Source organism: Apteryx mantelli, chromosome 3 (genome assembly GCF_036417845.1).
Source record: "Apteryx mantelli isolate bAptMan1 chromosome 3, bAptMan1.hap1, whole genome shotgun sequence".
Taxonomy (NCBI): Eukaryota; Metazoa; Chordata; class Aves; order Apterygiformes; family Apterygidae; genus Apteryx; species Apteryx mantelli.
This window is the reverse complement of record NC_089980.1, coordinates 46,396,099-46,413,613: the sequence shown is the minus strand read 5'-3', so window position 1 is coordinate 46,413,613 and position 17,515 is coordinate 46,396,099. Positions and strand designations below refer to the sequence as shown.

The following is a 17,515-nucleotide window of genomic DNA, read 5'->3' as shown; positions in this document are numbered from 1 at the left end:
GGTTCTGCATATGAATTTGCCTGCATGTATCTGGAATAAAACTTTAAAAACTCAATCTTTAGTAGATAATCACAACCTTATATTTTGCTTTCACCTTAAAGTTATCTATTTAATTTCATAGATTCCACTGTATGTTCTTTCACCTACATTATGTCCCAGAAGCAGCATATGGGAAAAGAAGCTGCAACTGTCACTTTAAAGAAAAAAGGCTTTAGTATCAGCTTAATATTTATATATCTAATATAGGACAAATTTAGCAAGTGGTCCCACTTTTATGAAAAATCAAATTAATTAGAAATGCTCAAAAAAAACTTAACAGTTCCTCCCATCATCTAAATATATAATGGAATTTCCTGTAACTGATAAGGAGAGAGTGGAAGGAGGTATTTCTGCAACTCTTTCATCTCAGAAGTATAATTTCCAATAGACTTTTTTCCTGAAAGCAGTGTTTACAGGGTTCTGTTAAAGTGCCATGTAATCGCAAACATACCTTCCCTATCAAAGAAAAAAAAAAAAAAGTTGTAAGAAGAACCTGGAAGTGTTTCAAAAAGAAGTGTGATTCCATGTGTTAAACACTACTTTAAACTCAAACTAGATGGCAGGATAAAAAAAAAAAAGAAGCAGAAGAAGCAGTTGTCTGGTAAACACATTGTTGTGCAATTCTATTTTACTTTCTTAACCTCTAGCTCAAATTAATTCATTTTATAAGAAACACATAAATGCCAGAACAGTTTTAAACGTCAACCCTCTTAGTGATTACATGACGAAGGTTCTGCAAAGGGACCACTTTTATTTTCTGTATTACAGTCTTCAGATTACATCTTTGTCATTTGTAAAATCCAATTAGACAGCGATATGGATATTAGTAGGGGATACATAAGGACATTTATCTGGTCTACAGGATCTTCAATGCTGGTCGTAAGGCAGTCTGTGTGATTTTCAATACAGCCTATCCCAAACCAGATTGCAAAAGCATACTCTTTTCCCCCTTGCCTTCCAAGAAAATTTAATGGAAAAAGTCCTCACAGGATAACAAGCCACTTTTACATAATCACTTTTCAAGTAGAACTTACCTTTTGGATATCATATTTTAAACAGAACACAGCTGAATAATCTTTTACCATAAATTACTTCTCATGGCAGAAGAAAGTGGAAAAATGGCTGACCCTATAGAATGACAGCAATTTTCAACAGGTCTCAGATTAAGAAAAATGATTCTCACCCACGGCCTTCATTTGTTTACCAATGGCTTGACATATATCTTTGGCAGCTGCAATCTGGGCTTTCTCCCCCAACAAGCTGCCCACAGTTGCTCTGAGAATAAAGGACACGCATCTTCGAGAGTACACTGCCTCCACATGGGTCTGAGTTGCACGAGGATGGGAGACCAGATCAAGTACATGTGATAAAAACGTAGCAAAGTTGCGCTCCAGCCACTGCCCTCCTAATGTTGTAACAAAGACAACATAGGCCTGCAAATACATAAGTTATATACAAATCCAATTAAAACAGAAACAAAAGACTATATTCAGTCACCAAAGACTAAACAATTACAGGTAGACAATTATACCCATGCATAACAATATAATAGTGATACCAAAGTTAGCTATAAGCAACCCTAAAAAGGCTTATTATGAATCAACCCATTAGCCAGCTCTTTGCTGCTGAAGCTAAGCTGTTTCCAGTGCCACAGCTGGCTCCAATATTGCTACATATACTGCAAAGTGCAAAATATTCTTTGGATGACAGCAACAAAGTCTAGTCCATTGCTCTAAACAATTGTCACATTTTAAAAAAAAGAATGTCAATAACAGCAAGCAACATGAACGCATTCCAACTGAAAATGAGGACTGAGCATTTCTGTCAAATTCACTTGAAAAAGACTGAGAAAATAAAAAGGCTTAACAAGATACTCTAGAGATCAAAAAAATCTGGACTCTGGCAAGTTACTGAGGTATACTGAAAAATATGTCAGCATGGACTGCCTGAATTGGAGAATGTGCTGCTGCCATCTTTTTCTACTATGATTTAAACAAGCAGAGCTTCCACATTTGGCAGATTTGACCTACTGAAGAAAGACATATGGAGAGAAGAAACACCATTTAATGAGTTAGGGCTGTAAACTTTACCCAGCAACCAAAAGAGAGCCAGCACACACAAAAGGACAGAAGTGTGCCCTCTCTAAAAAGAAGAGAGATTTAAATAGGGAGCTGAAGTCTTTAGTATTCTAAATTTTCAAAAATCTTTAGGAGTTAATCCCACCTAAGATACACTGGTCAAATAAGCTTTCCTTAGCATACATTTTAATCAATCAGTACTGCACACCAACAATAAAAGAAAATATCTTAGGCAAGTGACCGTGCATATACATCTCATGTAAAAGGTGAGCCAAACTGTTTGTAAGTTAACTTAGACAAAAAAAAAAAAAAGACCGCAAGTGCACAAGTGTACATTTTCCTTTCAAAAGGGTCACAGTTGATGCATAAATGTTACTTTATTTAAAAAAGAAGAACAAACAAAAATTTCTCCAGATTATCACAAACCTGGGTAACACCAACTCGCACTTCCCTATTGACAGATCCTCCTACTTTTAACATCTCTCCACCACTCTTTAGGAAACCAGACCCGCCTCGCAGAAAGCCGGTGGCCATGAGTTCTAAGACCTCCTCAAGCGTAGCTCTCTTCACATTCTGTCGCATCACTTTTGCAAAGATAAAAGCAATTATTTAATCTCAAAGTTCTCCAAACATTACAAGCAATAATCTTGAAAGCAAAACTAATTATTCACAACCATCTTGCAATCATGAATCCAGTCATCATTTCAGATAACAGCTTATTTTTTGCTTTAAAAATAAGCTACTTTTCCCTAGTTATTTTTGATGGTCAGAGTTCACTCTCTCTTTCTTTGTATATGTCTACAGCAGGAAATCTGCATACTTTATTCATTTTAGCTTAAAGCTTGTAACAGAACCAAACAATTCAATTACAAATCTCCATGAACTGGAACAACAATACATCATGCAACACTGTCACGTAACACAGTACTGAAGGTGCAGTTTGTCTACTTGAAAATGGAATTCAAAAGGAATATACCTGTTGCTTGTTTTGGTATCAGTGCTGTAGCCATGACTGTTCCCAAAAGCTTTGACACTGCAACTCGCACACCATAGTTTGAGTTTTCCAGAGCCTTAAAGCACAGTGTTGCAACATTCTCCAGCTCAGCTGTCCACATAAACACAGCTTCATTTTGTAATTCCAGTAGACACTGCAGAAAAAGTAAGAGCTGCTGAGCACTGGTGGAGACTATGCTTACCTTTTGTCTAGGTATCAGTATAATTATCAGGTTTATTCAGCAAATACTTAGTTAGTGAGTTTCTTAACAGTTAACTTTTTCCCCACTGCCTCATTTACCCCAGATAATATAGCTGGAGTAAACATTTAGAAGAATCATGGGGCTAGGTTAACAAATATAATAAATAAATAAAAGGAAAATATACCAAAAAATTGTTACCAAAAAACCCTCCCACTGAGGCTCACAGCTAATACATTCTACCCCATATTTGTCTATGAAGGAGGGAATATAACACTACTGTACTTTGGCTTACATGAAATAATTGGTCAAATGACTGAGCATTCAGTATAAACTAATAAAGACTTATCTTGCCCAAATAATTACCAAATTCCACATCATAAACAACAAGTGAAGGTTTGACTGCAGGCACTTCACAGTCATAGCACAAAGAATTTCTAGAGCTGGTCAGAAACACTCACCTTAGCTACTGCACATCGTACAGCCATAGATCTGTCTGTCAAGAGAGGTCGGGCATTCTTATAAATATCACGGTGACAAGAAGCTGCTGCTCCTCCAAGTCCATTTAAGACTTTCTGTAAACTCAACAGGATTTCACTGCGGCCCTGAGACTGAAGGCATGAAGAGGAAATTAAAAAAGGTTTAAAAACAGACAAACAAAAAACAGGCAAAAAGATAGACACAGCATTTATATCAAGTACTAGGTGTGTATTTCTACATTTTTCCTCTTCTATGCATGCATATTTTTGTGAACAAAAATAACATGTTTCACTGAAGTCATATATAACAAACATCTGACTGTTTTTAGATAGCACTAAGCATAACCTTACTAAAACAGCCTATAAATTAAGATGAGGCTAAGCAATTCAACAGACTGACCCCTAGGCAAGATGCTTCCTTTCTACTCCATCATTTATCCGCTGCAGCTTCAGGAAAAACAGCCAAAAAACCCCAGTTGATATGAAAGAACAGGTAACTCAGTCAAAGGCTTCCAACTGCACTTGCACACAGGCAGGTACTTAAAGCCACAAGGCACTGAAACCACACAGGGTATAAGGACACAACTGAAGAAAAAAGCTCTTAGGGCAAAATGGAGATTTGTTCTGCATACACAGTACCGCTAAAAAAATATTAAGGATCCCATGGTCTCCTTGGCTCTCACAAGAGAAGTCCCTGCTTCTATCTCCAGTAATGGGATTACTGTAATATTAATTATTGCATATATATTTATTTTCAGTAAGAAACAGGAATCAAGATCAGTACAATCAGTACTCCTTCCAACTTGTCACGTGTTTCAAAAAATGGAGCTGAGCCTTCTAAGTTTACATACCCCAGTTTACATATCAATAGAACTCTGAATCAAAAGCAGTTTTCCTGAGCGTGCGGTTTTACTATTGAGGCTATTTGGTATATAAACTGCCATCTACCACTACAGCAAATTTAACCAAGTTACTTTCTTAGCTCAACAAAATTATTCCCACAGAACAGTTCAGTTTTAGAATCTGCATTCTTTTAAATTCACCAGATGAAAAAGTAATTCCAAGAAAAAAAAAATCATTGTTTGGTAAGCCATACTGAAACGCAAAACAGGACAGTAAGGCAAATCAGACCCACTGACAGCCCAGGACACGATCTCTCAATATTACGGTATTCTCTGTTCAGGAAAGAACATACTCTGCTTGCAAGAACAGTAACATCTTTCTTGCACAACTCAAGTATTAGTTTTTTCTTTTTAAACAACTGAAAATTTATTCAGGGAACATGAGTGGGAACCCTAACGCACTAGTTATAATGGTACATATAATCGTTTTACAATTTTAATTACTGATGTCATAATGTAGCAACTGCTGTAATATTCATATGAAAAAACTCTAAACTCTCTCTGTAGTAAAAATAAATGCACATGTTTAACTTGATACAACTACACAAATGGTTTGAATTTTCCTAAGTAGCAGACAATCAAGATATTTTGGCAAATATCTTTGGAGGAAGAGGGCTTCAGTTTAGATGAAATCAAGACTGCACATATAAAATAGGCTGAAACTTACCTCTGCACTTTTCAGAGACTTTAAGAGATTATTAACTGTTTCTGGAAAAGAACTACCCAGCATTCTGCCCATTTTTTCATAAAATGCTCCAACACATGCCACTGCAGCCCTATGAAAAAAAGACATTCATCAGTGTACTCATTTTCTATATCATCTAAATGAAGACAAATAATTACAGATAAAGGCACATTTTTAAATATCCTTGATGAATAAAAATCTATCCACTGGGTTATACTGGCTGTTTAACTCTATGTATTTAAATTACTTTCTTGATTAAAAAGAAAGTAACAGAAAAGTTAGTAGCTACTAAGAACACAAATGTATTTGGAGGGATATTATTACAGGATCTACACATAGAATAAGAAATTCCGGAGAAGACAAGTATATGCTGAAATCTCAGCAAGATTAGGACACTGTGTTTCAATAAACTGTCTCTTTTCTAAGCAGCTGCAAAGTTGTAAACAAGAAAACCGCCACCCACTAATATATTTTCCTAGACACCAAATGAGAGATTTTTTCAAGCACAAGAACTTAAAATGCTTAAATTATTGCACAAAGCAAGAAAATTTATGGGCACTATAAGATCACTGGGCCCATAAACATGCTGTATATACACCTTTTCCTTTCCCTGCCATTTGAGATCAGGGGTATTTTAAGTAATAATGTACTTCAGTTAGATATACTAATTGCTTCAGGAGAGTCACAGAAGCAGCTCCTGAAAACATGCATTTTTTCAATCACAAAGAAACAATTTTTTTTAATCTAAAGTTCCTGGATAAATGATTATTTGGCAACTGATAGCATTATCAGCTAAAAAGCTATTTGTTACAAACTCAAAGCCTACTGCTTAACTGGCACATCTCTTACACAATTCTGGAATTAAAAAGAGTAAAACAACCCTCCCCCAGCAAAAAAAAATAATAATAACACAACTGCAGTTTGAAGTCATACAGTAAAAAGACTTCTGGACTCTCACTTAAGTTGGCAGAGTAAATTTCTGAGATTGGTATACCACAAAACCCTTCCCACTTGCACAAGTTTCTCACAGAGTTGCAACAGCTTCCGGGCACTTTCTACCCAAATGGTGATTTTATTGTCAGCCCTTATTGTTATACCAATGCCTAAGGACAAGCCCAAGTTAGGGTTCACTAGATACTGTGAATATATGAAGCAGTATGTGATGGAGAGCAATAAAAACAGTTTCAGCAAAAAATTTTTTGTCATTAACTGTAATTCCTACCAATGAAACTGCTTCCATACCTAAAGACAAGCTGAATCACACAATCATGCACATTTACATCCAAATATAGAGACTACGTTTAAGAGACTTGTGCAGTGTACTACAGCAGAGGAACATAACCAGGCAATGCTTCAGGAGACAAAAAAAAAAAACAAAAAACATTTAGTTAGAACTCTCTCTTGGCACAGATAATGCTCCAAATCTGACAATCTGCAGGTTTCATCTTGTCTTAAATTGGATACTTAAACCCAATTAGTGAAAATGCAACTGGATGAATTTCTTCACTGCATTACTCCATCAACTGTTAATTATATTCTCAGTGATACAAACATGTAAGTAAACACAAGATACAAGATTCCTTGCGTAGAGGAAACCATCTCAATTTCAGAGAGCTGCATATCTATTGCCTTTGAATCCTGCCCTCCACAATCTCAGTCCTGCTCTTTCTTCTGTTATATTAAGCATATGTAAACTCTAAGCATTCAAAATATAAATAAGTCACACAATGTGCACATACGCAGGCAGATATTTTTTGTACTATGCAGTACCACTTTGCTTTAAGAAAAAACAAAAAACAAAAACAATTCCCCCATTCTTAATAATATTAAGCTTACAGTTTGGTGGGCAGGTAAGCAGCAGTATCATCTTTACTCTTGATTATGTCATTACATTTGTCAAGCATTTGAAAAACAGTAAATGTGTCTCCAATGCTGTAGAGCACAGCAAGATTTTTCGCTAGTAGATTCCGTGTAGGTGGTCCAGGGGAACTGCTGATGAGTCCTGTTAGCTGTTCTACAAGTTTCTTTTGTTTTTCCTTGACATCTGTCTGTTAATGGAAGAAAAATTCATAAGAACAAGAGAAGTCATCTAATCCTGTGTCTTGTCTCCAAAAACAGTCAGCAGCAGATGCCTACAGGAGACTAAAGTAAACCTTATACCACTCCCACATATATGTAATTCAACAAACTGCTTGTCTCACGGAGATCTGAGATACACTCAACATTAGCAGAGACAGATGCTAAATGATCAGGATCAGCTGTTACTGTGTTTATTTTTCACTTTTTAAAAATTCTTATTAAAAATGCAGTATTACCTGCCTAGAGCATCTTTTAATCCCCTTCACCATCAAGAATCCCTACTCTGGGAGAGGTTTTGCCTTCCAAACATTTATGACACCAAAGAACTCAGATCAAACTAAGTGTTTTATAACAGTGTCATACTGAGTGCCTATAATTAGACACTAAAAGCTACAAATGAATACAGTAGCTCTGCAGGCTGAGACTGGAATCATACAGTTATCACTTGGACATAACCTGTTATCTTTCCCTAGCATGAAATTAATAAGTGTTTTAGAAAAAGGAAAAAAATTACCTTGTTAGCAGCTACCAGCACTTTGTCCAAAAATCTTAACCACTCAAAGATAAAGACTGGTCTCTTTGCTTCTGTGATTTGAGCTAATGCTTCCTCATTCAGTAACAAACTATGAGCCAGCTCCATTATTGGTTAAATTCTGGTTTTATTGTAGATTTGTATATTGACTCTAAAATAAAAATTAAAATATTAGTATAAAGTGTAGTACAACAGCACAAAGCTTTCATCATCTGTTTTCAAAGTTATGGATTACAGTATCACAGTTGAAGTCTGCTTAAATGTAGCTTAACTAAACAGTCTCAGATAAAAACTACTTACATGCTTAAGACTGAGTACATCCATCAGCATTTCAGAGATCAGAGTTGTAAACAGTAAAAGGAGAACCTATTGGCAACTTCAGGTTGTTAATTCTTTGCCAAGAAAAATATATTGAAATCTCTTAAAAAAAAAAAAAAACAAAGGAGATAAACTTCACTTTCTCCTCTTACATAAAACAGAACGAGGACTATCACTAAGCATGACCCTCCCCCCATCCCTGATGCTTGGACACGAACTTGACCACCTTTACAATATCCTCAACAGACAGGGTGAGAAAGAGACGAACCCATCACAAGGGCTGGTGGAGAATAAGTGGTTTTTTGCCTTGAGAAAAGATAAAATGATTCTTTCCTCTGAAGCATGTGTGCATGCTCTGAAGCACCAAGTGTGGGTTTCACAGCACTAGCACAGCACAAGGCTTGCATTCCACTAAACATAGCTTCAGGACACAGCAGAGCTACAGACATGATTATATTCAAGTAACAGCACTACATTAAGGAAGACAGAATACACACCATCTAAAAATAAGATTCATCTGGGCTGCTCTAGAATATACCACTAAGAATCACAAGGTAATCCACCAATATATCTTCCAGTAAAATCCCACAGCAGACATAGTCCTGTGGCCTAATACAGTTTTCCAGTTGAAATGTTAGGATGGCCTGAATTAATTAACTGTGCAACAGAACAAGCAAGAGAAAGGGGAGAAAATGGTATTATTAGACTTTACCACTCACCACAAATTTGAGAGAGGCAGGAACATTCACAGCATTTGGAATCATAGACCCAAAACTTCCCAGACCCCACCGGTCTTGTTTTAAGGGGTAGTCAAATAAGCCCTCTGAAACCCTGCAAGCCCTACATGTCACAGCCTGGAATATAAGCAGCAGCCAAGTGAGTGCAAGTTTCCCCAGCAGGCAAAATACTACGGATCGAGCACCTAAGATCCAGCTCAGACAGCAGGTGTGGGGCTAACAGCAAAGCACTACCAGAAGTGCAGTCTCAGTGCAAGCACTCTGCAGACAACAAATGTAACATTAGTATACCATATTTAAACAAGTGCAGAACAGACAGACAAAGCTTATCTGAAAAGCACAATGAAAGTTGACCATCTTCTGCAGAAAACAAACAAAGAAAAAATGAATTCAGTGATACTGTAACTAGGATCTTGGGCAAAGAAAGCAAGGCAAACAAACAGTATTATCTTTTTACAAGTGTGCCCTTCTGCTTGTATTCTCAAGACAGTTACTGTGCTCATGGCTGCTTCCTCATTTGTGGACAAACACAACAATTTCTTTAAGTCGAATGAAGAGATTTAAATTAAATGGTCCTTTTTTTTTTCTCCCAACCCCAGAGCACCCAGGATGACATATTAATAGTAAAACTGTATCATGGTTCTAAATTTACTTCAGTGGTTAGGGGTTGACAGAACTATAATATCATCATATCTCTAATACTGATCTTGTTCCCTGCTCTTTGATAGTTTGCATTATAATATGACATAAATCTCCACAGACAGATTAGTGGGGGTAGAATAAGCACATACACAAGCACGTTCAGCCCTCACCCCAAAACCTCCAGAGACTTGTTGTGGCCTTTTTTTTGTTGTTGTTTTTTAAACAATATTATGAAGGATTCAGGAGGTATCACCTATCACTAAGTACAGACACGTTGCCTGAAAGCACTTTTAAATGAAAGCACAGAGAAACACAATGAATTATAGCACGCACTATGATTCTTCAGAGAGACTCCCAGAGAGCTACTCTGCTTGTCACACCCATGCACAGCACAGCACAGGGGTACCAATACAGTTTGACAGCACAGCTCATTACCTGTCTCCTCTTCCTCTCCAGATAAAAGTTTCAACTTTCCCCTGGCCTTTAGAGCTGTGAACTCCTTATATGCTTTCCATACATTCCCATATCACTTCCCCATCTAAACTTAGGAAATACAAGCTCTAAGGTATCAAATCTCCACATACATTCAGTTGTGCCACTGAAGCGCAAAGGATTTGCTATAATTACACAAATATCCAACTAACAGAAAAATCAGTCTAATACAGAGCTATGCAAATAAGCAATCCAAAGGTCACCTACAGTGGCCAAAGGCTTGTTCCAGAATTCAAACAAAGATGCCTGCCAACCTCCTCTGATTGATGCTAGAGCTAGGCCTTAATGTGCCCATTATAGGTAATGCACTGTACTTCCCACAGGATGCACATAAGGGCTCACCAAAGTCAGCTAGCATCCAGGAAAGTATTTTGAAACAATGTAGAGGTTATAACTAACAGCATACAAACATACTAGACATCAGTTTTGATGTCCAAGTGTTTATCTCTAAGCCAATCACTTAGACCTTCATCATACATTTCTCCAGATTAACTGGGAAAGCCGAAAACCAAACAAGTTTGGGGGGAACCCCCGCACACACGCCGGCCCCCCCGGCTCGGGGGCAGCCGGAGGCGGCGGGCAGGGCCCCACGTCGGGCCGGGCCGGGCCGGGCCGGGCCGGGCGCGGCGCCGCCGGGACACGGGCACGAGCCCGCCCGCCGCTAACGGCCGCGGCGCGCACGTTACCCCGGCAGCGCCTAGTGACCGCGTCCTGCCCGCCCCGGGCTGCTCGAGGCGCGACAACACGGCCCCGGCCCCGCGAACGCGGCTACAGGCATATGTGCGTGTGTGTGTGTACACCCGCCGACCCCCTCACCAGAGGCTCCCAACCGAGGGACCACCGCGCGCAGGTGAACCCGCCCCCCGCCAGACCGCCGGGGAGGGGACACGAGCGGCTCCGCCGCGGCGTCCCCCGGCGCCGACCCCAGCACCGACGCACCTCAGCAGCGCGGCGACACCTGCGACCGCCTGGCAGGAAGCGGCCCGCGCGCAGGCGCAGGCGCCGGCCTGTGGGCGGGGCCGGGGCCACGCAGGCGCAATGCGGCCGAGCCGGGCCCAGGACGGGTAAGCGCGGGGCGGCTGCGTGCGGGGTGCGGAGGTGGCGACGGTTAGCAGTGATGGGGTCGGAAACGAGCCCCGCCGGCGCCCGGGGGGGGGTCAGCAGCCCGCAGGGGCGGGGAGGCGCCTCAGGCCGGGGCCGGGGCCGACTGAAACTCCGGCTGCGCACTGGATGCGGCAGGCCTGAGCTGCGGGCTTGTCCTCAGCCCGGAAGACGGTGCTGCATTTCAGGTAGTTTGCAAAAACAAGCAAACAAACCCACGATAAAATGTGATTGCATTGTTTATAGCTCGGAGGTCTGAAAAGGGCATGTGTGTTAAACATGGAGGAAGATGAAGAGGAGGATTACATGTCTGATTCATTTATTAAGTAAGTAGATGTTTGTGTTTATCTCTGTGATCAAAAAGTGTAAAACAACGACAACAAAAAGGTGTTAATCCTTGCTGGGATTATTGATTCTTAGACAGGATGTAAGGCCAGGTTTGCCCATGGTGAGGCGGATGAAGGAAGCTATTCAGAGAGAAGAGAAGCAAAAAGAAGCCAATGAGAAAAACAGGCAAAAGAGTATAAAAGAAGAAGAAAAAGAGAGACGTGAGCTGGTGCTGAAAAGTGCCTTAGGCAATGAGAACAGAGGCTTTGCTTTGCTCCAGAAGATGGGCTACAAGAGTGGCCAGGCCCTTGGCAGAAGTGGTAAGTTTTGTCATTGTCTGGAATTGTTTGCCTGGATGCGGATGTACCTTTATGTTGTATGGACTGCAGCTGCCACGTCATTTGTAGACAAGGTCAAGAGATGCCTCTCTTAGAGCCCTAGCATTACTGATCTGTCAGTGTGTCATGGCAGAACAAAAGATGAGAGCAAATATCTAAGAACTGAAATAAAAATGGTATGGCCTACTGAGAAACCTGAGGGAAGCAGCAATACTTTCCACTAGCTAAGTGGCACTTCCATAGGTGCATGATATCTACAGAAATTGCAACAGGAATTTGTTTTGGTGGTCTTGCAAGGCTAATAGTGTTCAAAAAAAGTCACCCTCCCACATTTAAATTTATAGTTGGCTTCTGAAAAAAAAATGGTGCACACTGGCCTACTGTTATGAGGCTTCAGTAGAAAAAAAAAGAAAATCAGTAAAAACAAAACATCAGTAATTGTTAGGCCATTTTAATGCATCTTTAGCAGATAAACAGCAAATAAACTGACCAAGATAGATTCTTTATGTTCTTTATGTTTGTCAAGTCGTGAGATTCTAGCATGAAAAATGCTACAGAAGAATGTAGCAATGTAATATTGTTCACGGGTATATTATACCTGTCAAATCAGTGCCATTTTCTTTCAATGCAGTACCATCCTGTAAACAGCATACAGCAATCAAACAGGCGAGGAAAAAAGAAAGGGATTTGCAATTCAGCTGGGTCATTTCTAGTACACTGAATGTATCTTGATGTGAGATTTTTCAATTTCCAAACAACAAAATTTCAAGAAAGCTGAAAATTTTAATGATGAAAGCTGCTTGCCTACTTGAATATACTGCATTCATGGTTTGAGAGAGACCTGGTTCCTTAAATTGCCTATTTTGTCCCCCACAGGAGAAGGCATTGTTGAACCTATTCCTCTGAGCATAAAAACAGGTGTGTGATACTTCCTAATTTACTTAGTTGGATATCAGAGCTTCTCAGCTGCTTACGTTCATGTTTTGAACTTACACAGGCAGAAGTGGGCTTGGTCATGAGGAATTCAAAAAGCGAAAAGCTGAAGAAAAACTAGAAAACTACAGACAAAAACTCCATATGAAAAAGAAAGCAAATGAACAGGCTGCAGATCAGTTCAGGTAAAATGATGTAATTAATATTCCAAGCAATGGCTATAGGGCCATTCTTTTTAAGCTTTAGGTTTGGTTATTCTTTCAATGTGTTACTAATTCTGAATGTTGTTTGATAGGGAAGGAGTTGAAACATACAGTAATTGCTTCTCAGTTCTAAAGTAACAGCAGATGAACACTGTAATATTAAAAGTGTATGCTGCATCATGTATTTTTGTTAGTAATGCAAACAATAAATGTTAGTAATGCAAACAACATAAATACTCATTTCTCTGGAAGAAAGCATTTGCAACTTTTTTTAAATCAGAGAACCACATCAGCTTTTTGAAGATAAAATCTACTAGTACAGTGTTGCCACAATGATTTTCATTTACAACCAGTTAAAAATCAGAACAAATTTTTTAGGTTTTGTTATTTTCTATTTTTTCCTGATTTGCTTGTTTATATGTGGAAAAAAAAAAAACAGGGAAGACTATAATTTTTTGCAGATGCTTCATTACCACTTTTTCATGCCTTGTGGAAACCTGGTGGAGAAACAGCATTCAGAGGGTGTAGTGTGATCGAAAGGTCTATCCTGGAAGTATAATTTAAAGGTATTGTTCTCAAGAAATACGTGCATACTCCTACAGAAACAATGTCAGAAGGGACTTCTCAACTTAAGCATTGTCCTGGTTAGGATTGTCTTTGGTCTGCTTTCAGTAGTCTGAGGGAATTGTATGGCTAAGATATTAACAGATTTTCTATTCTGAAAAAGCTACGACTGTAATGCATCTCACTGTTCGCATACCTGCTCATTTTAGCTATTTATTTTTTCTTAACAGAATAAGATTCAAAAACAAACAAGAAGAACATAAAATGGAAGGGGACCTTCGAAAAAGCCAGAGGGCCTGCCAGCAGTTAGATATGCAAAAGGTAAGGCAAATATATTTCTTTGGGCTGAAACGAATGCTGTAGGTTAGACATAAAGGCTGTCAACAAAGTAGTGATGCAGTTCTTCAAAGTTCCGTAAAATTGCAGGATAACTAGGCTAAAGTCATGAAGTCTGGCTACACTTCAGTATTCTCAAAATGCCTCAAAGTATATGTTGTCACCGTTAAGCTATTTGAAGGTGTTTGGGAAACCAGCCTGATGTTAAGTTATGTGAGGACCCATGTTCACTGGAGTCATCAGAGCTCACATGTGATTGCTCCTGTGGATCGCAATTCTTGCGGTTACTTTTGTGCTGTTTTCATACCTTGCAGTTGGCAATGTCAGGCTGTCCTAAATGGCAGTGCTGTTGCTTCAAGTGAGGGAGCAGTATCATGGTCAAGGGCAGAAGCAGATTCAAGAAACACTTTAAAAAAACACTTCTAAAAGTATTTTAAAAACCCCTCTTTCTGCCTGCTAGGAATAATGTGAGTAATAAGGGTGAAGTAGTTTACAGCTTTGCTGCTTGGAAAATTTTGAGTGTTCTTTTCACCTTCATGACCCTTCTGGAGGTTAATATTGCCCTAGAGTTCTGCTGAGATCACAGGATACCCCCTAGTCTGTTTCAAGGAAAGTCAGCTGTATTAGCTTAAATCATCTTTGTTGCCTCTTTTTCCTTTAAGTTAACTGTATCTGAGGTGAATTAGGAAGCACTGTGTGATCTCTTGATACAAGAACTTCAGGTGACATGTCCTTAACTGATAAAAACAGATCTAGAAAAGGGTAACTGCACAGCCTTGGTGTGAGATCATGTTGCTGCGTAGCCTTACACATACTGAACATCGATGGAATAAAAGTTAATAGTAGCCTGCATTTACATTTGTTAAAAGAAAAAGTTAATAATCCTTCCTGTGGACTGCTGTACTTAGGTTTTAAAGCTTTCTTATAAACTATAATCAAGAATTATTAATGTTGTAGTAGAAAACTAAAACTAACATCTCACCTACTAGAAATTGATTTTATCCAGTATCTAACAGGAAAACCTACAGAGGCAGATAACTTTCCTTTAAATCTTTCATTATTAAGGATATTGATGTTCCCAAGGAGATTTGGTTTTGGATAGAACCTGAAGAGGAAGAGAAAAAGGATGAAGAGGAGAAGGAAGGTGAATGCACAAGTTCAGACTTCAGTGTAAGTTCTGCAACTCAATGAATGGCTTGAATCAGAATGGCCTCTTTGCAGTCTTGCAGCAAATATTTTTTACAATTATATGAAATATAAAACATTAGAACACTGATTTACTGGTGATCTGTTTTGAAGCCGATCTTAGAAAAAAGTACTCCAGAAGTGAAGTTCTAAACGCTTATGTCTTAGCTAAGATCTTGCAAAATCATTTATTTGATGAATGCAAAATCATTTGCTTTGAAGTTTTAATTTTGGATGCCTCATGTCTTAGGCAGAATTGTAGAAGCACTAAGTAATTTCTGAAATTGCTTCAGCGGTAATCTCAAGTTGGACACAGGAAATTCACTTTTTCTGGGAACTAGATCATACCACTGTTGTTCAGTCTTGTGTGTTTGATTTGCAGAGGAGATTGGATATGAAAAATCCCAACAAAAATACCACACACTTGAAATAAAGCAGCTAAGTAATATTTTTAGCTGTCTCTTCATTGCAAATTTCTTAGCTGGAAGCAAGGATGAACTAACAACAGCCATCAGCTTTCCAGGCTTCATGTATTCCTGTGCTGTAGGCTACAATTTGGGGATCTTATGCCTTACTAAACTGCGGTGTTGTATAGCTTTTCTGCAGCAAAAGGTTAAAGAGTGCACTTCAGCAAAGCCAATAGCTCAAACCATTTTACATCATGAGCACCTGATCATTGTGTTCCTGTTCATACTTCTAGGTATCAGAAAAGTTACAGATCCTGACTGCCTATTTAAGAGAAGAACACTTCTACTGCATTTGGTGTGGAATAACCTATGAAGGTGAGAGTAAACCTGTCAGGTATATAAATGTTTTGTTTTGGTTATGTATCTAGACTCAGATAGTATGATATATACTTATTCTTTACCCTGTCATGCTTTCACCAAGGACAGTGCTATAGACATGATCCCTGCGCATCTTTTTTTGTTTAATTTGTTCTGTTCAGTCACTTCCCCTTTTCTGAGGTCCAGAATCAGAGAGCATCAGCTGTTGGATGTGGGGTCTGACCCAATTTCCTTAACCATCTTTCCTTTACTTTAATGCAGATGGCTGGTACTGGATAGCTTCAACTTTGTCAGAGATGTTTTCCTAAGAGATACTTCCCATCAGCCTGTGCTATCTGAGTGGCTTTGTTTTCTGTTCTACTAGCTGGCTTAGGAGAAGTTCTCATATTGTGGTCTGATGATTGTGTGCTCAGCCCTCATCCATCCCAACATGTGCTGTGGGAGAGATGATAACTATCCTATGTTAATACTTGTGTGAGAATATATACTACCTAGTATATATACACATAGTATATTACTATCTGTTTCTTTTATTGCAGTCTTTCAAATGTACATACCAAATTTTCCTTCCAGGTCACTGTTTCTGTACAAAGCTTGGTATGTTAAGATTTTAAGCCACTTTTGAGGTGTTGACATGCACAAAAAATAAATATTGGCATTCATTTGAATTAGTATTCAGAGTTGTTTGGTTCTGAAAAAACAAAATTTAGATATTAAAACTAGTACCATAAAAAAACTGCGAAAGCTTACAGATATTTCTGAAAACATTAGGACACACTATCCATTCTCATTGCACCAAAGAGGGCAGAATTAAACTCATTTGCTTTCATTGTTTTAAAATATACTTTGGAATTCATAATGCAAGTAACCCCACTGTCAAACTTGCAAACCTACATGGATTTTATTTAATCTATTTTAACAGATTCTGCAAATAACTTCTGACAATTTTTTTAGTGCCCCCTCCTAGCTGGAATCATTGACTTTTTCTCTGCTTATCCTGTAGATTCTGAAGATTTATCTTCAAACTGCCCTGGAGACAGTGCTGCAGACCATGACTAAAGTCATCTTAAAGAAAGGAATCCTAGATAAACATGTATATAGTTCATAAAAAAAATTTTTTTAGAAGATTCAGTGCTATGCCAGACTCTGGAGAATACATACAAGGCATGCAGAAGAGGAGGAATGTTGACAGGTTATACTGCACATATCTGAAGCATTCTATGTATTTTCTGCTTGATTAATAAGAATTACAACTTTACATTTATATTTGCACTACCATAATTTAGAGGCAGGTAAGCCTTCTACAGTCTTCACTTAAGCCCTGGCTTGAGCAAGATCAGCTGATAATGAAATTCAGGTTTAAATGAGGGGGATAACTTAACAAGTTTTTCTGTTTAAATTATGTTAAACAAGTTTTTTTGTTGTACAGCCATTCTTGTAAAGATATAAAAACAACATCTGTGTTGTAATTGAGTACATCTTTTCCTACCATCTTAGAGCTGGTGAAAAAAAGCTTGTGAAATATTACAATAACATTATTTGAACTGATATTCTCCTGTATGTAAAG

At 38.6% G+C, this 17,515-nt stretch overlaps 2 protein-coding genes across 6 annotated transcripts in view; one reads left to right on the top strand and one right to left on the bottom strand.

Annotated features, from left to right (window-relative positions):
- Nucleotides 1–11,149, bottom strand: part of HEATR5B (HEAT repeat containing 5B) — a 60,483-nt gene extending 49,334 nt beyond the window's left edge. For 3 of the 5 annotated variants that reach the window (XM_067293281.1, XM_067293284.1, XM_067293283.1), the window contains exons 1-9: nucleotides 11,116–11,149; nucleotides 8,288–8,407; nucleotides 7,970–8,138; nucleotides 7,213–7,424; nucleotides 5,359–5,467; nucleotides 3,772–3,921; nucleotides 3,094–3,265; nucleotides 2,544–2,701; nucleotides 1,223–1,472 (exon numbers count right to left, since the gene is read on the bottom strand). In XM_067293281.1, the coding sequence (XP_067149382.1) occupies nucleotides 1,223–1,472; nucleotides 2,544–2,701; nucleotides 3,094–3,265; nucleotides 3,772–3,921; nucleotides 5,359–5,467; nucleotides 7,213–7,424; nucleotides 7,970–8,095 (1,177 nt within the window). In that variant the 5' untranslated portion in view covers nucleotides 8,096–8,138; nucleotides 8,288–8,407; nucleotides 11,116–11,149. Of the gene's footprint in view, nucleotides 1–1,222; nucleotides 1,473–2,543; nucleotides 2,702–3,093; nucleotides 3,266–3,771; nucleotides 3,922–5,358; nucleotides 5,468–6,618; nucleotides 6,728–7,212; nucleotides 7,425–7,969; nucleotides 8,139–8,287; nucleotides 8,408–11,115 lie in introns of those variants that run through there. The other 2 variants (XM_067293282.1, XM_067293285.1) reach the window with 2 other exon arrangements.
- A 75-nt stretch (nucleotides 11,150–11,224) lies between these two features.
- GPATCH11 (G-patch domain containing 11) lies at nucleotides 11,225–17,352 on the top strand. Its single transcript, XM_067293280.1, has 9 exons — nucleotides 11,225–11,240; nucleotides 11,524–11,603; nucleotides 11,698–11,924; nucleotides 12,819–12,860; nucleotides 12,940–13,060; nucleotides 13,873–13,963; nucleotides 15,044–15,148; nucleotides 15,864–15,945; nucleotides 16,952–17,352. Exons 2-9 carry the CDS (start codon nucleotides 11,557–11,559, stop codon nucleotides 17,005–17,007), a joined length of 771 nt encoding a protein of 256 aa, XP_067149381.1. The 5' UTR covers nucleotides 11,225–11,240; nucleotides 11,524–11,556; the 3' UTR covers nucleotides 17,008–17,352.
- The last annotated feature ends 163 nt before the right edge of the window (nucleotides 17,353–17,515 follow it).

Coding starts and splice junctions, on each gene's coding strand:
- GPATCH11 (XM_067293280.1), top strand. CDS start 11,557: ATGGAGGAAGATGAAGAGGAGGATTACATGTCTGATTCATTTATTAA. Junction 11,925..12,818: donor CCAGGCCCTTGGCAGAAGTG/GTAAGTTTTGTC, acceptor TGTCCCCCACAG/GAGAAGGCATTGTTGAACCT. Junction 15,946..16,951: donor GTGTGGAATAACCTATGAAG/GTGAGAGTAAAC, acceptor CTTATCCTGTAG/ATTCTGAAGATTTATCTTCA.